The 18,348-nt window shown below is 46.0% G+C and overlaps 1 protein-coding gene across 1 annotated transcript in view; it reads left to right on the forward strand.

Annotated features, from left to right (window-relative positions):
• Window positions 1-18,348, forward strand: part of ADAM19 (ADAM metallopeptidase domain 19) — a 31,934-nt gene that overhangs the window by 1,267 nt on the left and 12,319 nt on the right. Inside the window, exons 3-9 of the mRNA XM_054168431.1 lie at window positions 1,840-1,910; window positions 11,719-11,797; window positions 12,851-12,927; window positions 14,880-15,072; window positions 15,545-15,610; window positions 16,955-17,026; window positions 17,863-18,029. Of these exons, the coding sequence (XP_054024406.1) occupies window positions 1,840-1,910; window positions 11,719-11,797; window positions 12,851-12,927; window positions 14,880-15,072; window positions 15,545-15,610; window positions 16,955-17,026; window positions 17,863-18,029 (725 nt within the window). The remainder of the gene's footprint in view (window positions 1-1,839; window positions 1,911-11,718; window positions 11,798-12,850; window positions 12,928-14,879; window positions 15,073-15,544; window positions 15,611-16,954; window positions 17,027-17,862; window positions 18,030-18,348) is intronic.

The following is an 18,348-nucleotide window of genomic DNA, read 5'->3' on the forward strand; positions in this document are numbered from 1 at the left end:
TCCTCTCTATAGGTGAGACTTTATAAAAGTTTTTATTCTGTCATTAAAAAAAATAAATGGCACTACAATGACTCTCCCATGGTCTTAACTCTCTTTAAAATATCCTTGGAATACTGCATGGAAGTTTTGGTCCTTCATGTTATTGGTAGTGCTACAAATACATTCGGACAGCCTTTCCCTTTATACAGATTTGCTGGGTCTCGGGGGTTGTACTTGGTTTGTTTCAGGCAAATTCCTGTTGGCTTTACAACCAGTGCTAGCAAAGCTAATGTACAGCTGGAATGTTTCACTTACACATCAATTGATGGACTCTGAAGTCCTAGGATTATTGAAGGAGAGGGAAAGTGTTGCCGAGTCTAATGATGCTTGCACACCCTTTGTGAAGAGACTTTGATGGTGGTGGAGATCCTCAGATCTCCCCAAGATACAGGTGAGGTAACCACCACTGCTTACATGTTAGTCAGCAGAGCAATAGACCCACTCTGAGATGCACTGAGCACCTGTGCTTCAGTAAACTAAACGCAGCCCTGTGGAATTAACCACCATTGTAAATGTGTTAACTTCTTTTGCATCATCTGTGTGGGCCTAGGGCAACGTCCTGGAAATGGAAAAGAAAGATGAACAAAATGCAGAATATGAGCAGGGAGGTGGTAAAATGAGAAGTTTGTAACTGAGCTTGGAATTGAGGTGGCAAGCTAGTGTATCACTGGGCTGACATTTTTCATCAGAACATCCTACTCAGTCAGCTTTGCTTTATTGTGCTTTCAGTAGACCTCTTCTGCAAAATCTTCTCCAGCACTGAATTAGGAAATGGTTTGAGTTAATCATCTCACCAGCTTTTATGGCTTGTTGCTGTTTTGTTTTTTTTCTTTCAGCTGAATAGAGAAGTCTGTTCTTATCAGATGGATAATTTCTCTTCTGGGAAGTTTATTCATCCATTTCCTATATGTGAAAGCACTCAGACTCAGAAATCCCCACCAGGTCTTAGCTTGTGGTCTTGTTTTGAGGGAGGTAAAACTGGAGACCTTAAAGTTGGTTGTCTAGGAAGCATGTTCTATACTTTTGGTCCCCAGTGGGGTTTTGTGTGTTTTCATTGTTTAAATTTTTTTTCCCCCTTAGATGTTGAGTTTAATGTATGCATTTGCCATTGCATTAAGAAATTGGAGTTCCTTCTGTTAACACAAGTAGGCCTTGGGGAACCGACGTAGGCAGACGGCAAACCAGGGCTGTGTCCTTGTGTTGAAACACATTAGAAAGTTGCTGTCATGGTTCCCAGTGCCTTGGCAGGCTGGGACTAATATAAGAGCAGCTGTGAAATACTATCTGAACAACAGCTACAGCCTAAGATGTCTAAGGGACTCCATTGTATGCCTTTTATTGTCATTTGTGCTGTGCTGTGATCCTGAGTACAGTGTAGAGAACAGAGTGTAGTGTATCCCTCCCACCCAGCTGCTCCTCTCAGCACTCCAGCAGCAGGACTTGTTGCTTTGTCTGAGCCCATTATCCCTCCTGAGACACCAGGATCATTAGCTCAGTTGCAGCATCCCTCCAGCATGACTGTAGTGCTTCTTGGCTCTGCATTGTGGCATCTGGGCACAGCCCCTGATCAGTGTCCACTGAGATGCATGATTGTGCCAAAGAGATGCAGCAGCCTGTCTGGAGCTGGGAGCCACTGTGGCCCGTTTCTTCCCTTTGTCAGCACTGCAGGTCTAAAGGTAGGAGGAAAGTGAGGAGTGGTTTAAGGTCAACTGCAGTTTCCAGTGGAATGATTTATGTTTCTGGATGTGTTCATAATTATGATGATGTATGAGTAACAGGCACTGTCTCTTTCGCACGCAGCATCCATTCAGAGCTGAACTTACAGTAAAGGCAGAAGGCCAGGAGCTCATCTTGGAACTGGAGAAAAATGGGTAAGTGTGCTTGTGTCTTAATTGCAGTCACACTAAAATAATGAATTAGGATTACAGTGAAGTCAACAGGAAAACCTCCACTGACTTCAACAGGGTCTTAATAATGGCAGGATGAGGAAGTCCTTTTCTGGATTTCAAGGTTATTCCAGGTCTGAGTCCCCACTGATGTTAATCAGCCAAGCAGCACTGACTGTAACAGCTTTGTCAGCAAAAAGCAGATGGTGACCTGCCCCTCAGTGTGTCTACTTATTTTTGCATCATAATTCTTACTACTAATTAGAAAACATTGCTGATATGAAGTCCATTATTTACCAAATGGCTGAATGCTTTAGAGTCAGTGTGAGTCTAATGAGGATATCATTTGCTATGATCCAAAGAGGTCCTGCTCTGTTTCCTAGGAGAAATGGTCTGACAGTTTCAATTCCATTAGTGCCCTTTGTGCTAAAGTAGACTGCCTTAACTGAAATGCAGCCTCCTCTCAGGCGTGATACAGCAATGCTGTGTGGTGTAACAGGGCATGATGTACATTGAATTTAGCTGAACCTGCAGGAGACAGAGACAGGTAGAAGGATTCTGGTCTGCAGACTGCTCCATAGGCTCTCTGCCCTTTGAGTACATTAGTTTCCTGTGGGGGAACAGCAGCTGGAAATTTAGCTGCATGAAGCTTGTCTTTGAGCAGTCCCCTTGCACTCTTGCTGTTTTATTAATTTTTAAATGGATCTGAAGATCTGCCTATGGAAACACAACCAAATGTTTGTCTGCTAGAATCAGCCATCCCAACCACAGAGTTTGGGGTCTCTGTTTTCCTCCTGAAAGAGTAAAGTGTCAGAAGATCTTAGTATTTAGATGTCAGTACATAAAATTAAGGGACATTCAGGGCCATTTGGGGGGAAAACCAGATTTTTCTGGTCAGCCTGCATTAAAGACTGAAATCTGATGAAAGATGAATATATCCTGTGAGGAATTTTCTGTCACAGGCTACATAAGCTATGGGGAGTGCAAAAGCTGGACACATTTCCCAGGCATTCAGGCACCTGTGTAGAGCTAAACAGAACCAGCTATAAATTCTGTGTGTTTTGGCATTTCTCAACTGGAAAAATGGAGAGTGGTGGATGAGACCAGATAGCATAAGCACTGCTAACTCAGTCCTGTCTAATGCAGGAAAAATAGGTGTTGCTGATGGCAGCGGTCAGCAAAGCCAGACTTTAAGCTGAAGCTGGAAGCTACACAACTGCTAATACTGCTGGAGGTCTCCTTCCTGGTGGAAGGACTGTCAGGTCTTGCCTATTCCACAGTTGCTATGCAAAGGTGAATTTATTTCTGGCACAGTAGAAGCCGGCAGGATAAGGATCCTTGCTGAATTAATCCATTTGTGCTTCAAGCATGATGACTTAACCTCCAGGTGTCTTGTGGGAGCTGTGCTATTTCCAGTGCAAGCTCATTGCTGGTGTTAGTAAACAGAATTACAATAATAGAAGCCTTCCATTGTGTTTATTTCCTGAAACACGTTTTCATGCATCGAGATGTATACACACAGATTTAAGTGTGCTCTCACACTTCCCCTGTGGGAAGAATCTCCTTACCAGGACTGATGAAATACAGCAAGTGGTTTGGAGATTCTGATTTTGACTCTTTTTTTTTTGTGTGTGTGGAAAATGCAAGAGATTCATAGGCATCAGTGCTTCACATGGGAGCCTTGCCAGGCCTTGAGTCCTTGTTCAGGGAATGTGGTGATACAATCCCAAAGTGCAAATCTGAACTCGAGTAGATGAGAGGCTCTGGAGAGCTACAGCTTTTCAGAGACTTGTGAAGGTGCAGAAGTAGTTTAGAGACAAATTAGAAGAGAGATGATGAAGCAAACAAAACTATGCTGTCTCTAGGAGCCCTGTGCATGCTGTAATTATCAACATCCATAGAGTACTTCTAAGTGAAGACAAACTGATGTCCTTATTAAAACATGCAGCGAGGAAGAGTCCAGCCTTGTTGCTCAGGTTGCCAGCCTGGGGTTGCTCCCTAGCATCCAGGAGCTCACCACTGCTAGTGTTTATCTTACAGAGAAGACTGAGATTTTAGATGAGGTTTAGGGTACTGAGTAGTTGCAGCATCAGTGACTTCACTGCAGAATTTTTTGGGCACTCAATGGAAGAGAAAGTGAAATTCCCCAAGTGGGAAGTGTCCATCCAAAGCCATCTGAAACCTGGCTGTTCCTGGTTTCAAGTTCACGTGAAAGGGAATATAATAGTACTGCAGCTTTAAGGAAGATATCTGGGGCTATTGACATGAAAATAAGCCCCAGAATTCTGGGTCATGTAATTGATGCACTTTAGAGGATCTTCTGGAAACCCATTTTGCCGTTGAGATTGGTGCTCTCTGCATCCCCTCAGTCCTGGGCTCAGTGCAGGGGTGCTGGCTCCTGCTGTACTCTCACAGCCACATCTCAGACTTCCACCACTCAAAATAAGCATGAAATGATTGGCAAAATTCAAGTCTGGTTGGGATATGATCTACCCAATGGTTCCCAAAGGTAGAAAGGAGGTATGCCACGCTAGGGAAACTATTGCAAATGACGTTGTCAGTGAATTAGGCAGCCTCCTTACACATCCACTACTCTTTTTATGCAGACACGAAGCTGATGAGAATGAGCTTGCTTTGAAAGGAGGAGAAAAAAAGAGTCATCATCTGTATGGCTTTGTTAGGGATGCACTAGCTTGCAAGAAATGTGCTGTTTTCAATATGTGGAAGTAATGTTCACACCAAGCCTGATTTCATACTCCATATAAAAAGGACATTGTGTTCACCCTCAGAGGTGCAGCACGGAAGTTATTGCATGTCTTTCTTCAGAACTGTGCACAGCTCTGTAGCTTGTACTAAGCTTAGCACATGCCTGAGTCTGGGTTTCACATATCTATGAACACAATTATTGCATTAGCAGTTAGCATAGTATTGCATTATTTCCTGCTCAGGAGTGTGATAAGGCGGAACCACGCCGTAGTTCCAAGCAGAGTTCACAACACTGGTTCACGTTTCTGAGCAATGATAAAATTATCTCCTAAATGACTTCAGCTTGTTTTAAATGACTCAAAACCATGTCCTGCAGCTGTGGGATTGAAAAGCTCAAAGCTGCACAAACAACAAATATATGTGGAGAGATGCCTATAAAGCAGCTTTAGATTTGGCTGGGGCTTAGGAACGGAAGAATCTGAGTTGCAAACCTTGGATGAAAAGTGACTTTTAAAAAGGCATTTGCATTTCTTAATAAAAAACAGCTTTGAGTCAGGCAGGGAGGGGATGCTGAGACACTCTGAATGTGCGTGGCAGCAATGCCTGGTGTGAGCTTTTTCTTTCTAGTGAAGAGGAGAGCTCATGTTTGCACAGCAGGAGCCTGCATGGAATTTGTCTTCTCACCTGAGTGCAGGGAAAGTATCAACAAGGCTTTTCTTCCCTCTTCTCACCTTCCTCTTTCTGCCTCTCATGGGGACAGTGAACTTGGGAAGATCCACTCAGCTGCAAGGGGCAGTGGAAGCTTCTTCAGGAGTAATCACCTTCTCCAGGAGACATCCCTGCCTGTGCGGGTATCCCAGCAGAACCTGGCTGCTTGCTCTGGCCTCATATTTTGACTGCCACTGCCTGCAGCAACCATGATGGTGTGGGACACTTGGTGGCAGAATACCAGTGGGGATGTGCAGCAGCTGGCTGAGGACACTGCAAAGAAAATCCAAAGCTTATCTGGCCTGACTTTGGGAACAATCCAGAGAGCTATTTTTAGGCAATTGAAACTGATAGGGAGCAGCATCATTTCCAGGCTTCTGGCCCCACCTGGGCACTCCAGCCCTTTTTGATGCTCTGATAAGCAGTCTGATAAGAGATCTCTGTCACTTGTATTTCACGGTTTCCTGCTTTTGCTCATGTCTAGAGCCTCTTCTACCCAGTGAGTGAGGAGGAGGGGAGGTTGCTGCCCACCTCCAAGCAGGAAGGATGTATGAAATTATTCCGCTGATGGGCTACACATCATCAGTGTCTAACGGGCTTCCTGCATGGGGAGGGGCTAAGGGTTATGTGAAGGAGGGAAACTGAGTTTATCCTGCTCTACTGTCTCTTGGAGTCATCAGAAAAACAGGATTGGAAAGCCATGGCTGCATCTCAGCCTCCCAGTTCCCTTGGGATATTCAAGTGGCTTCTTTGTATGGGGCAGGGAGGAAGAGATGAGGAAATGGAGTCCATTAAATCTTTTGGTCCCTGACTCATTTTCAGCCAGTTTCCCATTTATTTTATTTCCTTTTTCCTCTCCAGGCAACATTTATGGTTCCCATTGGTAAGCAGAGGAGCAAATGTTGCTTGGGTCCTGTAACATGATTTACACAGTGACTGTTGCAGATGATGTGGGTGGCAAAAGGAGATGGAGAGTCTTTAGCCTGTAAATTTTTCCCAGACATTACAAACAGCTAGTTTAGTTCCACCTCAATAGCTGGGAAGGTGCTTGTTCTTTCCAAAGTGCTGCTGTTCACACAATAAACATGTTCTCAGACATATCAGCAAAAGCTCTTGAGGAAGGCAGCTTAGCAGCTCCAGGCTTTGTCTGGATGAAACTCACCAAGAAAAAAAGTAGTTTGGATTTCACTGATTTTTATGAAGTGACAAGTTTTGGCTGGAGGATTCCAGAGAGGTGAAGTCTCTGATTTCCCACTAGTGGGGGATGTGGAAAGCAGGCCTGCCTGTTTGTGTTGCCATGGATCATGTGTTGGTGGTGTTCAAGATGGGGGTCACATCAGGATTTGATAATCATTTCTGACTTTAGGGAGCATTCAAGTGACTGGGAGGTAAGGGATCACATTCTCCTTCTTACCCTACTTGGATCCTGTTGAGAAACAGCGGAGTGGGGCCACAAATTGTAGATGGAAAACTGATGTCTAAACTTTCTTGGGGGAGTCAATTCCCTCCACCGCAAGATGCTGGCAGCCTGTCTGGATAGATTTATTGTGATTTGAGGAAAGAGATGGGGAAAGAGATGTAAGAGATTGCAGACTTCATTTCTCTTGGCCCCATGACTGAAAAATTAAGAATCTGTTTCTCACAAGAGCTTCATGGACCATTTAGCATTTGGGGTTTGTGAGGAAATAAGAACTATATGTTTCTTAGATACTTATGGGCGTTTTCAAATTGGCAGCTGTCCATACAGACTAGTCCCCATGTAAAATGAACCCCAACAAAGTTGCTCATGGGACCAAATTATAAAAAACGATCCTTGCTCCAATTAGCAAGAGCACCACAATGCCACCAGGGCCCTCCCAGTGCCCATGAGTGGTCTCGGGCTGGTGGAGCTGAGCATGTTCACAGCAGTCACCTGGGATGGAGGGCTCTGAGCTCTCTGACTTGTGCTAACAAATGATGCTCACAGGTGAGAGAAAACTGCTCCCATTTAACAGGAAAATAGAGGTGAGGCTCTCCAGAGCAGCAGGCAAATGTACACTGCCTCAAATGAACCTGGTTGTGTTAGAAAGGCCCCAGCTTTCCTTCTGCTGTTTTTGGGTGTGTTTTGATGTGCTGTGCAGCCCCTCCCCTCAGCTGCTTCTCCACACCTCTATGGTGTCCACATGAGCTGGAGGTCACTTGCACTGTTCCCCAGTGTCACAGGGGCAGCTGCCCACTAAGAAAGCTTGATTTTTGCCCCATGTCCTCAGCCTGCCTCTCCCACTGATTGCCATCAGTTCATGTGAAGCATGCAAACTCCCTGGCACAGCATCTCGATGTGGCCAAACAGAGCCACATTGCCCTGTGATGTCAGATCTGCATGGCCCAGGGCTTCCCGAGAGCAGCAGAGCAGTGTGGGGAGGAGGGTTTTGTTTCAAACAATGATATCATTGACAGGCTGGAGCAGGACCAAGATCACTCCACACTGGTCATCAGCAGAAACAGTCTCAAGCCATCTGTACATTATGGCACTGAGCCACTCTTCCTTCATTTGGCTTCCTCACTTGTATTGAACTCAGCTCCCAAGGTTTTCTGGGGAGCAAATCCTGCCAAGAGCAGGCTGTCCCACCCTGAGCTAGATGCCGAGCTGGATATTAGGGAACAACTGATCTTGCTGAAAGCTGGCCACTGTTGGAAAGGTGTGAAGGCTTCTCTGGAACACCCTGAACACTGGTGTGTAACTTACCCTGGCCTCAAACAGCCCCTCATGGCTGCAGCTGTGAATAAGATCTAGCAAGGGAGAGTCCTCCCATCCAAAAATGGCTTTTCTCAGACATAATCAATTCTTCATGCTGATAGCTTCCCTAATGAGGAACTCCATGCTGCCTTTTAGGAAGATGATGTGTGCTAGCAATCTTGTCAGCTGCCTGACTGGATTTCAGAAGCCTTTAAATGACCTTTTTGCATTCAAACTTTTGCAGCTTCATCTCTAGCTGCTGGAGAGGTAGTCACTGAGGCATATAATGTAATAGTGAAGACAGGATGGATCATGCTGGTTTTTTCCAGGCTTTCCTTCTCCAGCAAGGAGGTGAGCTCTGTGCTTTTCTGGAAATGGTGAAGCAGGACCTTCAACACTTTGCAGGGCTGAACTTCCCTGGAATCAGCTATTCAGCCTGGCAGTGATGCTGTCCAAAAATGATGGCAGATAAGGTTTTGAGGTACATGTATCTCAAATCTCTCTTGTTTATCCAACAACTGGCACATATAGCAAGGAGAGACAAAACTGGCAGGTGTAACTCTGGTGCACTTTGAGATGAAAAGAAAGCTTCTTTTTTATTTATTTACAGTTTGGTGGAAAGCTTGATGCTGGCTGAGGAAGTGAGTTGGGCTGGAAATGAACTTTCACAGGCACAAAGTGCTATAGCACCCCAAGGGTGTTGCAAGACCTGCTGTTGTTTTTCCTCTTTCCTCACCGCTCTCCCCACCACACACCAAGCATTACACTGTGATAGCCTTTCTCAGCAATGCTGCAAGAGCCCCAGGGCTGCCCTCTGTTAAGGCAGGGAAGAGACTTCAAAACAGGCTTATTGCAAGCTCAAAATAAGAATCTGGAAATTTTATAGAGAACCTGCAATGTAGGATAGGAGTCAACTGATGGAAAGAGGCTTGAAACTCACACCTGGCACTGCTTAGTCAGATGGTTCATGCTTTCAGCTCAGCAGCTGTAGAAGTGCCCCTTAAATACAGGCAGACCTCTCATCTTTGTAATTCACTCTAGAAGGGGCTAGACCCTCACTCTGCAGGTTGGAAGTGATGTGCACATGTGTGGTGTAGCATCATCCTGTGCCCCAAAACCTAGTGTGCTGGGCTATGGTGCTCAGCATGGCCCAGCTTGGTGCTGGGACTGGGCACCAGTGCCGTGGGGATGGGCAGGCATGAAAGCACCGAAGTTTTATGGCCAGTGCTGGAGAAGAGATAAAATGGCTATTCATAGTGAGTGCTTTCTAAGAATAAAGGAGTGGGAAGAAAACATAAGCATGCTTGTTTGGGAATGGAACAAGTAGGCTGTGCGAGCCTCAGCTACTGGAAATCCATGGGCTGGTGTCTAATTCTGGCTTTAGGAGCACTAGGCAGATGCACACTGGTTTACTGTACACTCTCAAGATGACAGACTTACACTGACCAGATACCTGCCAGGGCACGTTGCTAAAGTCAATTTCCTGGAAGTTAATGCAATCTGTTGATAAACTTCATGCAGCCTCCTGCTGAGCAGGCTGCTGCAGTCAGGGAGATGAAGGGAGTTGTTTTTTTTCTGTGGGATGGTGCTTCTGTCCCTATCTTCAGTTTACAGAATGCAGCAATCTTGTCCTCTGATCACTGACAGGATCAAGTGATGAGCATTTACACATCAGAAAGAAACAAAATGAGCTTTCAAGGGCTGCAGTGAACTTTGAAGGTGGAGATAAAAGCTATTGTATTCCCAACATCAAATGCTATCCAATCCAACAGCAGCATGGGTGTTTGTCTGACACTAAGCCATCAGTACTTGTTCAGGTGTCTGAGCCTTTGGATGCCAGATGAGGGAAGCACTTTCAAACACTGATAAAAGGTGGTGTTTCCTGTTGCTCTGGTCTAATTTAATTGGATATCCCAAGCACCCAATCCCTTATTTAAACAGAAAGGCTTTCAAGTTAGATTAGACCTGACTGCCACATACCAAAACCCAAGTCAGATGAGAAAAGTCCGCAGAGTTGCTTCTGATACAGATTTCTTCATCTAGCCTAAAGAAATCAAGAAGCAAACTTTATCTTTCTTGCAGATAGTTTCATGCAGCAGGTTTTTGAACTATTAAAGAGGGATACAGAAAGAATGAACTACAACTGCATTGTTGCTGGCATCCCCCTGCCCAGGATGCATGTGGCATCCTCGTGGCATGGCAAGTGTGGCACTTTGGTGGCCTGGCAGCACTGTGGGGTGGCTGCAGAAGTGTGTTTCATAGATGGGATGTGTTCTGTGATCCTTCTCCAAGGTTTTTGAAACGAGGCCATTGTTTTTTAAAAGCTGTTTTAAAGCTACATTTTGTGGCTGCTCAGATAGACACAGGATATGACCTTCTTGGTTTGGCCCAGATTTTGACTTACTGTACTTTTTTGCACCGCTGTTTAGCAAATGCAGATGTTTAAAAAGAAGGGGAAGGCTGTTTCCTCTGGAATAAAATCAAAATGCTTACTATTCAGTGCACAGGAGCTCCTTTTATAGACTTGGTCTGATCCTGGGCAGAAGACAGGGAGAATGTTGTCTATATGAGGATGGCATGAAAAAAATTCACATTGGGGAATCAGCATTTTCCTAGGAAAAAGATGAGAATTGGCTTCTGGGCTGAAGTTGAAATGCAGGTTTAATTGTAGTCAGGTTTGCATACTGGAAAGAGTCTGGATTTGAGCTGATTATTCACACAAATGCCTTGACATGTCCTGCACTGGCTTGTGGTGTGCTAGCTACGCTGAACCAGATGATTTTAGTCTAATGCCAGTACATCTGGGGCATAACTTGCAGGGGTGAAGGAAACTGCAGAGAGACTTGTACCCAGTAAACAATGCTGATATTTGGTTTCTGGGTGTTTGGGTTTTGTTTGTTTGTGGGTGTTGGTTGGTAGGTTTTATTTGTTGGTTTGTGTGTGGGGTTTGTTGCTTTTGTTGTTGGTTTGGGGTTTGTTTTGTTTAGTTGTTTGGGTTTTTTTAAGTTCCCTCATTAAAATGGAGTTGTTCACTTGCAGCTGTTGGAGCTGGATCTCAGCATCTAACTGTACTCAGGCTCCCCTTTATTGTTTCTATTTAGTAAATGGCTTGAAACAGCACTTAGGAAGATGGTTTGCTCCACCCTTTCAGAAGTGAATGTGCTCCATGAGCAGCAGACAGATGGATGTGGCAAGGTCAGCTCTGCTTCCACCTTGTGAGCCTCTGTCGTCACAGCACACTGTGCACAGGGTAGCACAGCCTGCAGCACCAGTCCCGCAGCAGCTCTGGTGGCTCCTGTGCCACCAGGCAGCCATTAGCTGCTACATCCCTGGGGACAGCATGTTAACAAGTGCTTCACAGATGGGAAGTGCTGGTTCAGAGCAGAATGCAGAGATGCAGCACAGCTGGTGTCTCGCAAATACCTGTTTCCTGCCCTCCCTCTCTCTGTTGCAGTTAGTTTCACGCTACCAGTAGCAAATAGTGACCAGCCCGAGTCTGCAACAGTGGTTCACAGCAACAGGAATGCTGACCTCAGAAAAACCTGGATCTAGCTAATGTTCTCGCACACCCAAGAAGCAGAAATCCAGGTCTAAAGAAAAGTCTTACTGTCTTTATTTATTTTTTTTAACCCCTATCTTTGATACCTTCTACCACGTTCGCAGAAACCTCTTCACCCCAGGCTACACAGAGACTCATTACAGCCAGACTGGACAGACCCAGACCATCCCTCTGGCCCACACGGTGAGTGCAGGGGATGCTTTCTTTCCCACTACGTGCAGGGGAGACCATCAGGCAGAGGGATTAGAGAAACAGGAGGGCTTCTTTCTCCAGAGCTGTCTTTGAGGCTGCAGATCCCCACAGCTCTAAGGGAACGCAGTCTGGCTTCCTGACCTGGGGGGATCCAGTAAGGTGGTGTCTCCACCTCCCCAAAATAGTAAACCTGTCCTTCTGTTCTGCCCAAGTGCTGCTGTGAGAGCCATGGTCAGCTGTCAGTGTTGCTCCCCCATCTCTGGGTGCTGGGGAAATGGTTATGTCTCCTGCCACTCATCCTTTTGCTTTTAGTTTTGCCACTGGGTACTCCATGCTGGGGACATTCCTGCCCTTTGGGAAACCCAGCTCATGTAAGCTGGCTCCTGTTCAGTAAAATTCCCATAAATTACTGCTCTCACACGGGCTGTGGCTGACTCTGCTGCAGTGGCACAAAGATCTGCATTGGTTGTGATGCGAAAATAAGAGATAAAACCCCCATGAGATCATCTTTCCTAATGCTGCCCCAGGGTGAGGGGAAATGATGTGATGAATATGTTGGTGTTTTTGCCCCAAAGCCTCCTTGTCCCTGCCAGAGGCTGCCTTTGTCTTGCCAGGAGCCCACAGACAGGGGACTTCCCCATTGCCTGTGGCATCATCCTCGCTGGGGCTGAAGGCACATCCTTTGGGGCCTGACCCGGGGCCAGCTGCCATCGATAGGCAGCTCCCATTACAGGCAGAGAGCTTTGGATTCGCCTTAGTGCTGCAGCGATCCGAGTTGCTTCCTTGGGGATTCAAAGGTCTCAATTTTTACTGGCAACAAGGAGCTGTTTGATGCACTTGCACAGGCTGTGCGTGGCAGCTGAAAGGCCAAATTTCCATGCAGCCTCACAGAGATTTAGCTCTGATAGTCAACTGCCAAGCGCTGTGGAAAGAGAACAATTGCTGGAGTATTGGCCACGCTCGTGTGGGATTCAGCAATGCCTAAATATAGCACATGGCCAGCCCCAAACTGCATTGCCAGCCCCACTCCCCTCTGCCTTCCAGGAGCACTGCTTCTACCACGGGGTCGTGCGGGGCCAGGAGCACTCCAGTGTCATGCTTAGCACCTGCCGAGGGCTGCGGTAAGTGCCTGGTGGTGCCAGAGCTGTGGGAATGCTTCTGCTGGGCTCCTCAGCCTGCTGGCACATGAGCTTTGCTACCCAGCAGCTCACTTGCTGTGTTTCTTTCTGGGCAGATAGACCTTTTCTCAAATGTCACCCCACCATGAGTCCTGGGCATAAAAGGAAAGATGCTGGGGACAGTGCAGACATTTGGGTATCATTAGTAACTGTGGCCTCTTAGCCAGCTCCCAGACTCCTTCCTCCTTTGTGCTGGCAAGGTGGACTCATGCAGTAAGTGAGTTTAGCTCTAGTCCATTCGAGAAAAAGACTTATTGGTGACTCAAGGCTGCATCCCTTACAGAGATGGGGACAGGACTTACCATGTCCCAGCCCAATACTCTCCTTCTCTCAGCCTCTCAATTAGCAAGATTTTATGAGCACTTTAGAATAGAATAGAATAGAATAGAATAAACCAGGTTGGAAGAGACCTTCGAGATCATCATGTCCAACCTATCGTCCAACACTACCCAATCAACTAAACCATGCAACCAAGCATCCTGTCAAGCCTCGCCCTGAACACCCCCACTGACAGCGACCCCACCACCTCCTCGGGCAGCCCATTCCAATGGGCAATCACTCTCTCTGTGTAAAACTTCCTCCTAACCTCCAGCCTAAACCTCCCCTGACGCAGCCTGAGACTGTGTCCTCTTGTTCTGGTACTGGTTGCCTGGGAGAAGAGACCAACCTCTGCCTCACTACAACCCCCCTTCACGTAGTTGTAGAGAGGAATAAGGTCACTTTGAAGCAGTGTCTTCAGGTCTGAACTTCCTCCTGAGCTTTGCCCCCTGCATTCTCCCTGGGTGGTGCCAGGGCTGTGTGTGTTATGCATTTAAAACCTTCACTTGAGTAGTAACGGAGTCTTTGGCAGGAAAAGACGTTTTGTGTCCTCAGCAGGAGTAAAAGAAGCAGCTCATTGTGACCAAGGAGCTTCATTCATTTGCACCAGCTCAGAGTTTGTTTCCAAAACACCACATGGGCTTTATTGATATTAGTGGTCATCTGCCCATGAGCAATGATTGGAAGCTGTGCTGATGGGACCAGCTCCAGCCAGGAAACAGCCTGGGCCAAAGCAAACCTGAGACATCTAAAGTGAATGTAGCACAGGCCAAAGAGCCCAGCAAGATAAACAGGACAGTGCAGCCACCTGTGGCTTGCAATAAACAATCCAAAAGCAAAGCTAGGCACAGGTGGTCCTTGCTTCTGCATGCCTGTGTTTTCTGGGGCTCTGCCTTCCAGCTGCTGAGGAGATAGAACTGTCTGGGTGTGCACATGCAGTAGGGTTCCTGCACCCCTGAGCTGTCAGCTTGTGCTGGTAATGTCTCAGCATGGTTTTCTACTTGCTGGGAGGGCACAGGTGCTGAGCACGTGGCTGCTTTCACTCTGAGCCTCACCAGGAGGCATGCTGCCCATCGAGACACACATCTTCTAATAGACATTAAACATAGCTCTCCTGCCTGTAGCATGCTTATTGAGAAAACCAGAACCATATGGCTGTGTGTGTCCCAGAGAGAACTGTGTGGTTTGGGTTTTTTCCTGCGGACAAACAAAATCTTTGCAATTTTAAGGCCAGTTCTGTTAAATACAAATTTCCTTAATTAGTTGAAAAGTGTCCACAGCTCCTAAACAAAAAGCTAGACTTCAAAAAATCAATACTTCTCAGATTAGTACTTGCATCACAGGCACCAATAGCCCTTAATTGAATGTGTGAGGCCCACTGCATAGATTTTAATATATGCAAGCACAGGAATCTGCTCTCTCAACTAAAAGCATTCCCATCCTTTTATATAATTAACTGAATGGCCTGGTGAGTGCCTTGCCAGGGTCAGATGGGAGCTCAGCATCAGAAGAATAATTTGTCTCTGGTTGCTGTGATAGTAATTAACTTTCCCTCTTATTGCTTCCTGCTTCAACAGAGGACTTATCATGCTAAACAGCAATTCCAGCTATATCTTAGAACCAGCTCCTGACAGCCCAGACCAGCACTTAATTTACAGGCTGGACAACCTGAGGTTGCAGGGAGGAGCCTGTGGCTACCAGGGCACTGGGGATGCAGCTGAAGACTGGCTCAGGGACTTCACAACTGGGATGAAACCACCTCATCAGCGGGTGAGCAGAGCCCAGACTGGGTCCGTGCATGATGCCCCAAATTTCCTACCTTTTCTAAGAGGGAGGGGACTGCTGTTCTCTGGGAGCATGCCTCAAACAGTGAAATGTAGTAAATATTCAAGATGGGTTTTAACAAACTGATTGTCAAATGATGGCTCCAACAGGGAAATAAATTTAAGTGTTTGGGACTGCTGTGTAGTGTGAGGAAACCAGGCTGTAGCTGTTCCGGTACAGATATGTTTATGTAGAACAAATGGGCTGGCTGAGGGTAGGCACATGAGCACTTGCAGTAGCTAAAAGGACTTGTGATACTTGGTGACTGTAAGGCAATAATATCTGGAGGTCCCAGTGTGTGAAGGGGTGGGGTGAATGGCCTGTGAAATACAAGCAGGAAAAAAATACCTGACTATAGATTTTACCAAGAGTTTCTTGGGGGATGTTGAGGAAATAACCTGTGTTGCTGCTGCTGCAGGTGAAACGGGAGACTCTGCAGGCTACGAAGTATGTGGAGCTTCTGCTTGTGGCTGATTATGCAGAGGTAAGAAATGGGATTGTGACCCAGAGCAAGCATCCTACCTGCAGAACCTCCTTGGTGGTTGCAGCTGGTGCTCAGGGTCTCTCTTGCCTACTCTCAGGTCCTACCCTCACCAGCAGACGAAAGGCTGCGTCTTGGTCACTTTTGTCCTAACAGCCATGATCCCTCTGCCACCACTGTCAGTCACTGTTGGCCAGGGGAAAGATACAGGCTGTGATTTGGACAGAGGTCTAGTGTTGGTGGTCAGTTCTGGATGCCCGAGTTACCAATGGTCAGCCCTAGTTATTGATGGGAGAAACTGCCTTCAGCCTAGGGTGATTTGTGGGTTTCCAAGAACGATGTGCTTCTAACTCTGCAGTACACCTAATCTCTAGAGAAGATAACTGCCATTATCCTCTACTCTGAGCTGGTAGCAGATATATAAATAGACATTTTTAAGGCTCCAGATCATAGAATAGAGCTGGAAGAAACCCAGTGAAATCAGCAATCCCTCCCCCATCCCCAGCTTGGTCAGCACAGCAGACGTACTCACTGACAGTGCAGACTGTGCAGTGTTTTGCTGAACATTTAATCTCCAGCACAAACTGGAGTCAAGCTGCTCTTATTCATAATTTACAACTTGAAACTCCAATAGTGAAAGCCATGTAGTGCTCTGGGCTATAATTTCTTCTGAACAACCTAAAAAGGCAGAACCTACTTTGGTTTCTCTATTAGGCAGCAGGAGATGAGGGAAGCTATGACAGAGCATATTACAGCCAGGAACTGCCATATGTTGTTCACCATTAGACAAGCTGGGGTAGGCACCCTGGCAGTGTCGCTGCTGACTGCCCTTCCTTTACTGTCCCCCTTGCTGGAAGAATACTCCCAGGTTTTGTCATCTGTTAAACAAAAACCTAAACATTTTGCAGCATTAATTCCTGGAATCAGTTTCCTAAAATTAACCTGTTCATTGCCAAGTGGTTTTAATAGGCAAGTTTGTTGGATGAGTGAGATGTGATGAGCTGCAGCAGCCTTGACCTTACACATGAACTCATGTTACCATATATATATATTTAACCTGGCACATTTGTCAGTTCTTTGTCAGCCCCTCACTTTGGGGACTGATAAGTTTGGGTTGCTCCCCTGTGTTACTACCACTGCATGAGTGACATTGCTGCAGTGGGATGCCAGGGATGAATGTTGAACATATATGTAGGGGTGGGCTTAAAATCAGGTGTACAGTGGAGGAAGGCTTTTGGGCTTCACTTCACAGTTACCTCCCTGTTCCCAGAGTAATGTGACTTGTTTAAACACATTTCAGCCCTTTATAGTTATCTTTGTGCTGCCTGATGTGTTCATTTTGTTCAGTTTCAGAAGCACCACTTCAACATTGAAGCAACAAGGCTTAAATTACTGGAGGCTGCTAATTACGTAGATAAGGTGAGATCAAGTGTGTGTGAACTGAAGGAAGCAAAAAGCAAATCCTGAATTATCAGAATTAATTGTAACAGAGGAAAAGTGCCTTCCTGGGAGAGAGAATAATGTTTTGGCAGTTCTCAGTGGCTTGGGGATTGAAGGGCATCCGCCAAGCAATTTTGTTGTGGGACATCAGGGATGAAGTGGGGAAAAAGCCATTCCTTACTTTAGAGCCAACATGTACATGTGTGTTTTAATACATCTGTAGTAACCATGTCACCTAAGTAAAGCTGTTTGACAAGGGACTAAGGTAATCACATCACATGCTAGAAATCTTGGTAAGTGGACCTAGAAGGAGCCTTCAAAGGTGATCCTTGCAGTGGTGCCCAGTGCTACTGAAGCAAAGATCACTGCTTTTCATACCTACTCTCTTCATACTCCTCCCTTCAAACTCCTTCCAGCACTCACTTCACCCTGCTGCCCATGAAGACTTGTTCTGTTTGTATTCAATGTGAGCAGCAGATTATTTCCTTCCTCTTTTCAGGAATTTTGACACATCTAGAGATAAAGATGATGTCAGTCTCCAGTCTTTTTTCCTCTAGATTATCTCTTTGTCATTTATTTTAAAATGGAAGTCTAATGTCTCTGTTTCAGTCGAGTTTAGGTTTGTGAGTGGCTCTCATTTCTCTCTCTGCAGAGCTGTGGTGCCAAGTGGCAATGAATTTCCAGGGGGAGCATCTTCTCTGGATATGTGTATCTGCAGTAGGATTTAGCAGGGTTTCTATTCAAGACTTAAAGCAGAGTAAAATTAATTAGTTCATGTGCTCATTTTGTTGTCCCCTTTCCTTCCTGTATCTTAGTTTTACAGATCTTTGAATATCAGGATTGCCTTGGTGGGGCTGGAGATCTGGAGTAACTGGAATAAATGTGATGTAAGTGAGAATCCCTACTCCACCCTGAAGTCCTTTCTGGCCTGGAGCAGTAAGGAGCGGGCGTACAGGAAGCACGATAATGCTCAGCTAATCACGTAAGTTTATTTCTCCTGAAGTAAGTTGTTCCTGACAAGTGGGTTGGGTGGGTGGGAAATCAGCATGTAAGACTAAATCATTCTAAGATTCAGAGTGGCAGGTTTATGTGCTGGCCACTCAGCCAGCATTAAGCTCTGGCACCCAGACCACAAGTACATTAAGAAAAGTGGAGGTCCCAGGCCCTGCAGCAGACTCAATACACATTCATCAAATTGCATATCACAAGCAGCTGCACATGATCTCTCACAGCTGCATGTGCAATGGCAAGAAAATGTGAAGCACAAGGAAAACCTGCAAAGGGGAGCTAAGCCCTTTGTG

Source organism: Dryobates pubescens, chromosome 16 (assembly GCF_014839835.1).
Source record: "Dryobates pubescens isolate bDryPub1 chromosome 16, bDryPub1.pri, whole genome shotgun sequence".
Taxonomy (NCBI): domain Eukaryota; kingdom Metazoa; phylum Chordata; class Aves; order Piciformes; family Picidae; genus Dryobates; species Dryobates pubescens.